We start from the raw sequence: 10,431 nt of genomic DNA, 5'->3' as shown, positions 1-10,431 counted from the left end.
CCTCCAGCAGCTCCACCCACAACCTGCTGTTGAAGTTTGCTCCGCCCCAGTCCCCGCCCTCGGTCCGTCCCTCCTTCCCCTCCAGTGGGCTCACCTGTCACCTTCCCTCCCTGGCCTACAGAGCTGGACCTGCAGTGGGCCCTGAGCTTGCAGGCGCCGCCGGTGAAGGAGGGGCCGCTCTTCATACACAGGACCAAGGGCAAGGGCCCCCTCATGTCTTCCTCCTTTAAGAAGCTCCACTTCTCCCTCACCACGGAGGCCCTCAGCTTTGCCAAGACACCCAGCTCCAAGGTGGGTAAGGAAGGATGAGGGCAAGTAGCGCTCTGAGGGGTTATAACACCCTGGAGGCACCTTTCGCTTCCTCGGAGCCCATCCCAGGGTCCACCGGGATCAGAAGAAAGCCAGACAGATGCAGGCTCCTGGTGTCAGCCACAAGGTCACTTAAGACCCGTGAGAAAGAAGGTCCTCTGTTCAGGGGGTCCTGGTGTGGGCAGCGGCTGCAGTGTCTAGCCCTGGCTTCTAGGTCAGGTGCATGAGGAAGATGGGGCACTGGGAGCTCAGGGAAGCAGAGAGGGGCTGAGAGGCGTACTGGGTTCCTGCCCTGTGCATCTAGGGGAAGTGTGTCAACCTCTCTGAGCCTTGGTGTCTTGACCTGTGAATTGGAGATAATGGTCCCTACTTACCAGGTTGTTGAGAATTAGATGAGATGAGCTCTCTAAGCGTCCAGAGCCTGGCACAGAGCAGGATCTAGACCAGTGGTATTACTGAAGATACTACGTCCCCTGGGCTGGCCTCTCCTGGGCACTTTGCTCCCAAAAAGGGCTGAGCACATACTTCCTGAATGGACCTGTTGATCCCCTAGCAGGGCCAACCTAACCCCCAGTCAGCCAGGATCTGGGGGATGGTCTCCAGGGATGCCCAACCAGCCCTGTGCAGTTTGGGGTGGGGGCAGAGGGAGTGAAGGAGCTCAGGTGACCCCTCAACCCAGGCCTCCCACTTTCCAGCTTCTTTCACTCTGGGCAGCTGCCCGGCCCTCGGGTTCCCTGGGCAAAGCCTGGCTACCCACCCTGCTCTGGGCCCCTTTCCGCTCCTAGGCACGGAGCTGTGCCATCCTCTGGGCACCCCCGTGTATCCCCCTGTGCAGCACTGCCCGCACTACTGCCTCGTTTCTGCCTCTTCTCCAGCAGACACCCCAGTACGCACAGCACATCCTCCTCTGGGCTGTCCCTTCTATCCTTTGGGAAGCCCCACCCAGAGACGGCTCAGACATGGGTCCTCAGGGCTCCCCTCCAGGTTTCCCCACTCCTCCCAAGAGATGGCACTGCCCCTCTCTGCTTGTCCCTGAGGCCAGCAGGGGTGGTGAGCTTGGATGCCTGAGGGCCATGGGGACTGGCATTCGGTTGCTGAAGGGCGCTGGTGAGCTCCCAAAGCAAGAACAGAGTCTGGGCGCTGGCAGCGTACGTTCAGCTTTAGCAGGTTGGGAGTCCCTCAGGGTCATGGACGTTATAGGTCCAGAGCTTCTGTCTGTCCCATTTGTATCTCATCAGATTCGATGATGGCAGGAGTGGGGCAGGGTCCGGCAGGTGGGGTGTGACTTTTAGGGCCTGCGAGAACAAAGGTGAGTTGGGAAAATAACTGCAAAGGCACAGGGCCTGGTCCACAGCAGGCAGTGCTCTCCAGCCCCGGAAAGCTGCGTTTCCTGGCCCTTTGCTAAAGCTCAGACCTCCCAGGACTGCTGGGAGCCCACAGAGGCCAGGCACATCTGTCTGCGCTCTGTCCTGGCTGAGGTCACTCTCAGAGTAGGCCTCTGGGAGGGCAGGCACTCTGGATCCCCAACACCAACCCCTGATGCTGCAGAAGGGGAGACTGAGGCCCAGAGATAGGAAGTGGAGTGACCCTGGCTAGGACCCTGAGCCTCCTTTCCCCTGTTCCCCCTCTCGCCCAGAAAAGCACCCTCATCAAGCTTGCCCACATCCAGGCAGCAGAAAAGGTGGAGGAGAAGAGCTTCGGCAGCTCCCATGTCATGCAGGTCATCTACACGGACGACGCGGGCAGGTCCCAGACCGCCTACCTGCAGTGCAAGGTGTGGGCCATGCCGAGGGGGCACCTGCAAATAGGGGTACTGTGGGAGAATGCCTGGGTGGGCTGGAATGAGGGTCGAGTGAGCCTCCCACCCCTTGTCGGCCGCATCAGGCACAGCAGGGGTGTGAAATCTGATGTGAGTGCGGGGTGTGTGTCTTCTGGGGTCTGGGTGCCTGGGAGGCCGTGCCCGTGTCTCTGCGCGGCCCTGCTTTGGCAGCCACACGCGGTCTGGGCGTGGACTGGCGGGTCCCCACGTCTCGAAGCTTCACGTTGTGCATGTTTTTGGAAACTGTATCTCCAAGTATCTGAGTTGCTCCTTGTGTGTTTCTGTGTGTGTGTGTGTGTATCTACACATAACAGTCACACACTTATGTGAGTGTGTGACTCTGGGTGCACATTCTCAAGTCCCTTTCTCCTCTGTTCACGTATTAACCCATTCATTCACTCATTCATTCATTCATTCACTCACTCATTCATTCATCTAAAAATATTTATTGAGCACCTTCTGGGTTCCAGGCACTATTCTAAGTGGTCGGGTTACAGCGGCAGACAAAACAGCGTCCTTGCCCTCGTGGAGCTTCCATCCCAGGGGAGAAGATGGACCCATAAATAAATATTTAAAATGTCAAACGGGAACCAGTGAAGACTGAGAGAGACGGGGAGGGGACAGAGTGAGGGTATAGCAGGAGTGGTGCTCAGGGAGGGCCTCTGATAGGCAGCACTTGAGCAGGGACCTTGAGCAAGGAGGAAGGTGAAGTGGGAGGGGGCGTGCTTTGTTCCCCCGAGTGACTGTCCTGGGCGCACGGGTGGGAGGTCACAGACCCATCCCACGGGCCCCACCTCTAAGGACTCCCTGTTGGGTCAGAGTCTAGAGCCACAGGGAAAAAATGGTGACAGCAGAGCCACCACATGTAGTTGGCAGGTTGTGGATTGCCCAAGGGCATGGCCGAGGGTGCCAGTGGTGGCTGAAATCCAGCCCTCACTCTGCTCACCAAGCCATGTGCCAGGTGCGGGCTGCATCCGTCTGGAGAAAGGGCAGCCTTTCCTAATTCACCCAAAGCTGCCGAGCGGGCTAGCAGGGACTGTGTAGTCCTGAGAGATAGGGCAGCTTCAAGGATGGAGAGCTTCCCAGAGGAGGTGACCTCTCATCAATGCCCACCCCCATGCCCCCTGTAGTGTGTGAACGAGCTGAACCAGTGGCTGTCTGCACTGCGGAAGGTCAGCATCAACAACACCGGCCTACTAGGCTCCTACCACCCTGGAGTCTTCCGTGGGGACAAGTGGAGCTGCTGCCACCAGAGGGACAAGACAGGTGGGATGGAGGCCAGGGCCGCATGGCACTGCATCTGTCCCCGACAGGCCCCTGGAGCCCCGCCTCGCTGGCCTGGCGGGGAGCTACCTGGGCACCTGTGGGCACTCACCTGAGGCCAACCAGGCCCCGCAGGTGCTGTGGGCAGAAAGGGTCCTGTGACCAGGTGGTTTGGGAAATGCCACTTGATGTGTGCGATGCATGTGGGTACCTCAGAGGCCCTGGAGGAGGCCTGAAAACGAGTTAGAATCCCATATCTGACACCATTTAGCCCAGCACTTCCCAAATTCCTTTGCCGGGGACCACTTTTCTGGCCCAGCGAATGAGCTTCTTGCAGAACCAGTGTTCCAAGGAACACACTTTAGGAATTCCTTGCTAATGAGGGCTGAAGACAGCCCCCTAATTTGCATATTTCCAGACTGGCAGCCCAGTACTGGAGCTGTGAGTTGGGGGCACCCTGGGCCTTGGGCACTGGCGGGATGGCAGAGAGAAGCTTCTAGAACTTTCAGTGGTGATGGAAATGGTGTGTATCTGTGCTGCCCAGTACTGTGCACGTGCCAGGCCTGAACATGTGGTTGTTGTAGCTGGTGCAGCCGAGGAACTGCGTTTTGAATTTATTTTAATTTCAATTAATTTAAATATGAATGGCCTCATGTGGCTAGTGGCTACCCTCTTGGACAGAATGCTCAAGATCTTCCTTATCCCTACCTGCTTTACAAAAATTTCTTTTAATAAATGTATTTATTTTTGGCTGCGTCGGGTCTTCGTTGCTGCGCGCAGGCTTTCTCTAGCTGCGTCGGGTCTTCGTTGCTGTGCGCAGGCTTTCTCTAGCTGCGGCGAGCAGAGGCTACTCTTCATTGTGGTGCATGGGCTTCTCACTGCGGTGGCTCCTCTTGTTGTGGAGCGCGGGCTCTAGGTGCGCGGGCTTCAGTAGTTGTGGCTCGCGGGCTTAGTAGTTGCGGCGCACGGGCTTCGTTGCCCCACAGCATGTGGGATCTTCCCGGACCAGGGCTCGAGCCCGTGTCCCCTGCATTGGCAGGCGGATTCTTAACCACTGTGCCACCAGGGAAGTCCCCTTTGCTTTACAAAATTCTTGCTCCCCCGTCACAGAGGAGACTCAGCACTTGGAGCCCCTGGCCTGCAGGCCAGGCTGACCCTCGAGCCCGGTGGGGTCCAGGCCCTCAGAAGCTGGCCCACCTGCTGTAGCCCAGCCCTGGCTCTGAGGTTGAGCTGTGGCAGCTTGTCACGAGGGCGGCCCTGGCTGGTTGACCTGACCTGCAGCCTCTGGCTGTAGCCTTGTGACAGTAACCCTTGTCATCGGTGCAGTGGGGCTCCCCAGGGCGCTACGAGGCAGGGCTGGGCAGCCGTACTTTGTGGAGCAGGAAACCGAGGCTTAGCAAATGCAGGTGTCTCTGCCAAGGTTGTAAAGCAGCACGTGGCAGGGCCGGCTCATTCCAAGGCACAAAACCCCGGCTCCCCTCACCATGATCTTACAGTTCCAGGCTGCTCCCTGCTTCCTTCCAGGCAGGAATCTCCCAGAAAGTGGTCCAGCTCCCTAAGTTGTATTCTGCACAACTCCCTTATCCTGCAGTCACAGCTCAGGAGCTGAACCCGAGAGAGATGAGGGGCTGCTGCCCCCTGGAAGTGTGGGGAGCCACAGGCAGGCCCTGGGCCAGACTTCCCGGCTGTGCCCCCAGCCCAGCTCCGCCCTGGGAGCCCCTGAGTGCGTCCCTTGCCCTCTCTAGGCCTCGGTTTCCCCATCTGCATTCCAGGAAGTTGGACATAAGCGCTCACAGTGCCTGCCTGTAACTCTGTCCTCTCTCTGCCCCCAGATCTGGGTTGCGACAAGACGCGGTCCCGGGTGACCCTGCAGGAGTGGAATGACCCTCTCGACCATGACCTGGAGGCTCAGCTCATCTACCGGCACCTGCTGGGTGTAGAGGCCACACTGCGGTGAGGAGGCCTGTGCAGGGGCAGCGAGTCCCACGCAGCAGAGCCTGGGAAGCCCCGGGGGATGTGCCGGGGGGCGGGGCTGGAGCCGGGATTCGGGCTCAGGGCCCCTCCGCAGTGGCTGGTCTCTTCCCTCGTAATGAGGCTCTGCACCTCCCTGCCTGTGGCAGCCACACCGGAGGGCACCTGGATCTCTGCAGCCTGAGGCTGGCTCATCCTAGGTTGAAGGTCCCAAGGGCTGTGGAAGCCCAGGGTCAGGCTGTAGCTGCTCCGTGCCCCCGGCTGACCCGGCCCCCTCATCTGCCCAGCCCTCCCTTGGTGCCCTCAGAGCACTGGGATTGCCCTCAGCCAACTCGCTTAATTCAGTGGTTCTCAGCCCTGGCTCCAGCTTAGCAAACACAGAACGCTTTTTAAAAACAGGATGCCTGGGCCCTACCCCCCTGACTCAGAATCTCTGGTCGGGGGTGGGTTCAGCATGGGGATATTTTAAAGCAAGCCATCGCTTCCTGAGAGCACTGCTTCCCTGAGTCTGTTCGAAAGGGGGCAGTTTTCTCTCCCACACCCCTGCCCCCAGGGCCTGGAGGGGTGCCGGGCATCCTCCTTGCCTCCTCACCAGCTCTCCTAGGGCTTGTCTCCTGTGGCTACTGTAGCACATTACCATACGCTTGGTGGCTTAAACAACACAGGTTTATCCTCGTACACTAAGAGTGGAAGAAGCACATGAGCAGAGGGGTCAGGGGTCAGACGACCCTCTAGGGCCTAGAAGGCAACTGACGAGGAGGAGTTTGATCTGTTTTATCCAAAATAGATCAGGGAGATGGTCAAAGCGCTGAGCCAGCAGAGTTCCTAAGTAAGGAGCTTCAAGCACAGGGTCCGCGAGGCTGCCCACCATCCCTCCGTGTAAGCGCACAGGACTGTACCTGAGCGACCCAGGGACCTTTGGTGAACCCCGGCTAGGAGCCGTGCTTAAAATGTCCCTGTCTCCTGTTCCCATAAGAATGAAACTTATTCCGCGGCCAGGTAACACGAGGGGATTTTCAGGCCCCGCTTGAATCTCTCCCCAAGGACCCTCTGAAACGGAAGTGACACGGTTCAAGCTTGGTTTCCAAAGTGCCTTCCGTTGATCCACCTTTGCCGAGGTGGAGGATGAGGGGGGACCAGAGGAGGAGGCTGGACGGCGGAAGCGGGAGGTGACCAGGGGCCAAGACCTGGGTCCACACTTTTTCCTGTACATTGAAGCAGCCCCCTGCCCCCAGGAGCCCCCTCCAGCTCAGGAGGCCCACCCTGGGTCACCCAGCCTTCTGGGCGAGGGCACCAGAAGCCCTCACATCCTGTCCTCTCCCACAGGGAGAAGCACCGACAGCTGAGTGCGGGCCCAGAGGCAGGCCCTGTGCTCACGGGCCCCGGAGGAGGTAGGTGCTTCCCACCTGAGCCCCCTTTCGGGGATGGTGGGTGGGGCCTCCCTCCCAGGGGCCCTCCGGCCTTCCAGACAGGCGCGACCCTACCTGCTCTGCCCTCATCCTGCATCTGCCTCCAGCCCCCGAGGACCCAGTGGCTCAGCTGCTCCAGGTACTGCAGGACCTCCGGGAGGCCCATAGGTCCAGCCCAGCTGACTCCCCACCCTCGGAGCCCAGCCGCGTCCTGGAGCTGCAGACATGAGGCCGCCCCGCACAACGCGCTGAGCCCCGCCAGGTGCTGGGAGACCCCCGTGCACTCTCAGCTTTTCACCTCGGTCCCTCTCGTTGGGGTGCACGGCCTGGGTCTCTCCCGGGCCGAGTGAGCTGGGGGAGCCAGGGGCCCAGGGGGTCCGGAAATCCAGAGCTGATATGGTTTTGGCCCGTCATCACCCACCTGACATCTCCAGGGGACTTCGGGGGTTCCTGCTCCTCTGTGAGGCCTGGCTGCTCCCCGCCAGCCCCACAGCCATCACTGCCACTAGCCCAGACTCCCCAGGGTCCCTCCTCTCCTGCCCAGGGTGGACCCAGCTAGAAACCCCCCTCTAGGGTGGTCCACACCCAGATGGACTGATGCTTCTTGGACCCAGAGAGGCAGGAGGGAACACGGGGCCCAGGAGACCAGGCCTGGACCTCAGCACCCCCTTTGCTCCTGGCCACCACCACCCCTGCCCCCCTCACGGCCGCAGCTGTGCTCCCCGGGAGAGCCCCGCAATGCTCTGTCGCCGACAATAAACCTGCTGTGACTGTGGAGGCTCTGGGACCTCGAGATGGGGGCCAGCTGCTGGCGGGGGTGGCCGAGCACCGGGCCGCCGGCACAGTCTCTGTTTCCCCCCGTCCTGGGGACTTGCTTTCTCCTCCCACCTGCTGTCCCTGCCACACCCCTGGGTCCCACTCATCCATCTCCCACAGGCTACGGAGCGTGATGTGTCTCACCAGCTGGCCCCTCCTGGCAGCCCCCAAACAGGCCCTTCCTCCAAGTGTCCTGAAGACTGCAAGTGGGGGCAGGTTCAGAACCTCAAACCACATGGCCTGGCCCTGGCAGTGGCCCTTATGCCAGCCCCCTCGTCCCAAGCAAGGCTTCCTCTGGTCATCACCTCCCCGCTCTCCTCCGAATCCATCCCTAGGTACACAGTAACTTTCAACGTAATTAACGAAACAGGGAAGGGACAGGGTCTTCCAGCACGTTCTTAAAACTCTCATTCAACCAAGCTTAGAGCCTCACCTGTGAATCCCAGACCTGGGACAGTCCCCAAGGGCCCAGGTCACAGGCAGGACCCTTGACCCAGCTGACTAGCCAGAGTCTGGGGCAGGACCATCTGGGCAGGCTGCATGCTGGATTCTTTGAGGGATAGCATAGAAAAGCAAAGGGGGCTGCAGATGCAGGGGGCTGCCCCGCTCCCCTGTACCCCATGGCTTTGGGGGCCCTATCCACCTTTTCTCCTGGTCACAGCCTTGACAGCCCGCCCACCCAATCCCTTGGATGTTCATCACTTCTAGGTCGTGATGCTACCATCCTGTGGGCCTCATGAGCCTCTTCACAGGGCTAGGCATCCCCTCACCCTTCCTGGCCCAGGGCTCAGGTCCAGGGTGACTGAGCCTGCTCCCCCCCGCCCCCATCACCGACTGCTGCTTCTCTGGCTACTTCCTTAGGGCCTCACACCAGTCCTGCCTGTTGGATCTCCTTGTGTTTCAAGGACCTCATGGTCAGGAAGTATGGACCCTGGGTCTCCTGACCCCCAAGGCAGGGAGGGAAGGGGAAAGAGAGGTGTACACTTGGGTGTGCACTTACAGGGGCTGCAGCAAGTAGAACTGTGGATTTTAACTGCATACGTGCAGCCGCCCACTGGCAGCACCCACCACCCTTCAGTGGATCTCGATGTGGGCACGGCCACTGCAGCCAGAGGGGCATTTAAATGAGTAAGTGCCTGGCTCCGCCCCCCACCTCTCCCGTGGATACCAACACCCCTAGGTTCTCCTCGCAGGTTCCGGGCAGAGCTACCTAGAACCCAGGATGCCGCATTCTTTTTGGAAGCCACCTGGAAAAAGGAGAGGGACAGAAGAGACTCCTGCCTGCCCTCAGTACAGGCAGGTACTGGAGGTCACCCTCTCCACCTGCCCAGGGATTCCACACCACCACTCCCCCAGGATCGCCAGGCCTGTTATTCATCTGGGGCTGGGGCAGATGCCCCAGATGTCTTGAGGGTCTGATTGGGCCCTCAGAGGCCTACAGCCCAGGGGGCTGGCATTCAGTACAGGGCAGGCACCCCAGGAAGCCCTGAGCGGGCCCAGCTCACATAGCATGCGCCTTTTTCACCCTTTGGGCCCAACTCAGGAAATCTGGGCAAGTTCCCGCCAGCCTTCTCTTGGGAAATTCTTGTCAAAGTAGAATTTTCAAATATGTTTTAAAAAATGACTCATAAGAATGAAACTATGAACCTCAGATTGGACTTGAACCCACACGGCTAGGACTTTGAGCCTGCTAAGACCCACCATCTTCCAACTGAGATCACACACCTGGTCTCAGGACTTAATGACGCTCAGGTTCTTGATGTCTCATCTCAGAAAGAATTCAGTGAGAGACAAAGTGATAGGTAAGAAGTGGATTTATTTAGAGAGAAACACACTCCACAGACAGAGTGTGGGCCATCTCAGAAGGTGAGAAAGGCACCGGGGTATGGGGTTGTCAGTTCTTACAGGGGTGGGTAATTTCATAGGCTAATGAGTGGGGGGAGTATTCCAGCTATTTTAGGAAGGTGAGGGGATTTCCAGGAGTTGGGCCACTGCCCACTTTTTGACCTTCATGGTTGGTCCTGGAACTGTCATGGCGCCTGTGGGTGTGTCATTTATCTTGCTGATGTGAGCATATACTGAGGTTCAAGGTCTAGTGGAAAAAGTCGACTTGTCCGCCATCTTGGACCCATTGGGTTCTAATCAGTTTATAGCATGTCCTTGGGCTATGTCATTCTTTCAAAGGTTGTGCCCTGCCTCCTTCCCTCCTGTTTCAAAAATATAGAATGGGCCTTCCCTGGTGGCGCAGTGGTTAAGAATCCGCCTGCCAATGCAGTGGACACGGGTTCGAGCCCTGGTCTGGGAAGATTCCACATGCCACGGAGCAACTAAGCCCGTGTGCCACAACTACTCAGCCTGTGCTCTGGAGCCCATGTTCCACAACAGAAGCCACCGCAATGAGAAGCCCACGCACCGCCATGAGGAGTAGCCCCTGTTCGCCACAACTAGAGAAAGCCCGCGCGCAGCAAGGAAGACCCAACGCAGCCCAAAGTAATAAATAAATAAATAATAAATTTATTTTAAAAAATGTATAGGGTATGAACATGTATCAGAGATTTATTACACTCCAAGGAGGAAATGAATGTTTGGCAAAGCTGGTTCATAGACTATTTTGAGAGTCTGGGTAACGTTGGAATAAGATTGTGATATTAGATACAAAACTGGTTGATGGAATTATCTTCTCTATGGGATGGAAACCTACAAGTTAATAAGTAACTTCAATGTCTGGGCTGTAATTGAATAATAAATATCAAAGTCAAACACAGGGGGCTTCCCTGGTGGCACAGGGGTTAAGAATCCGCCTGCCAATGCAGGGGACATGGGTTCGATCCCTGGTCCGGGAAG

General features: G+C 58.2%; 1 protein-coding gene across 2 annotated transcripts in view; it reads left to right on the top strand.

Moving 5' to 3' along the window:
• Positions 1-7,130, top strand: part of LOC112399997 (ras GTPase-activating protein 4) — an 18,547-nt gene extending 11,417 nt beyond the window's left edge. Inside the window, exons 15-20 of one of the 2 annotated variants that reach the window (XM_024745506.1) lie at positions 122-291; positions 1,979-2,083; positions 3,259-3,394; positions 5,224-5,344; positions 6,689-6,753; positions 6,879-7,130. In XM_024745506.1, coding sequence (XP_024601274.1) covers positions 122-291; positions 1,979-2,083; positions 3,259-3,394; positions 5,224-5,344; positions 6,689-6,753; positions 6,879-7,000 — 719 coding nt within the window. In that variant the 3' untranslated portion in view covers positions 7,001-7,130. Of the gene's footprint in view, positions 1-121; positions 292-1,945; positions 2,084-3,258; positions 3,395-5,223; positions 5,345-6,688; positions 6,754-6,878 lie in introns of both variants that reach the window. The other variant, XM_024745505.1, reaches the window with a different exon arrangement.
• Positions 7,131-10,431: the final 3,301 nt, after the last annotated feature.

The sequence above is a fragment of the Neophocaena asiaeorientalis genome, unplaced genomic scaffold, assembly GCF_003031525.2.
Source record: "Neophocaena asiaeorientalis asiaeorientalis breed wild unplaced genomic scaffold, Neophocaena_asiaeorientalis_V1.1 scaffold461, whole genome shotgun sequence".
In the NCBI taxonomy this organism is placed as follows: Eukaryota; Metazoa; Chordata; class Mammalia; order Artiodactyla; family Phocoenidae; genus Neophocaena; species Neophocaena asiaeorientalis.
The sequence above is the reverse complement of the archived record's forward strand: the minus strand, read 5'-3'. Positions and strand labels throughout refer to the sequence as shown.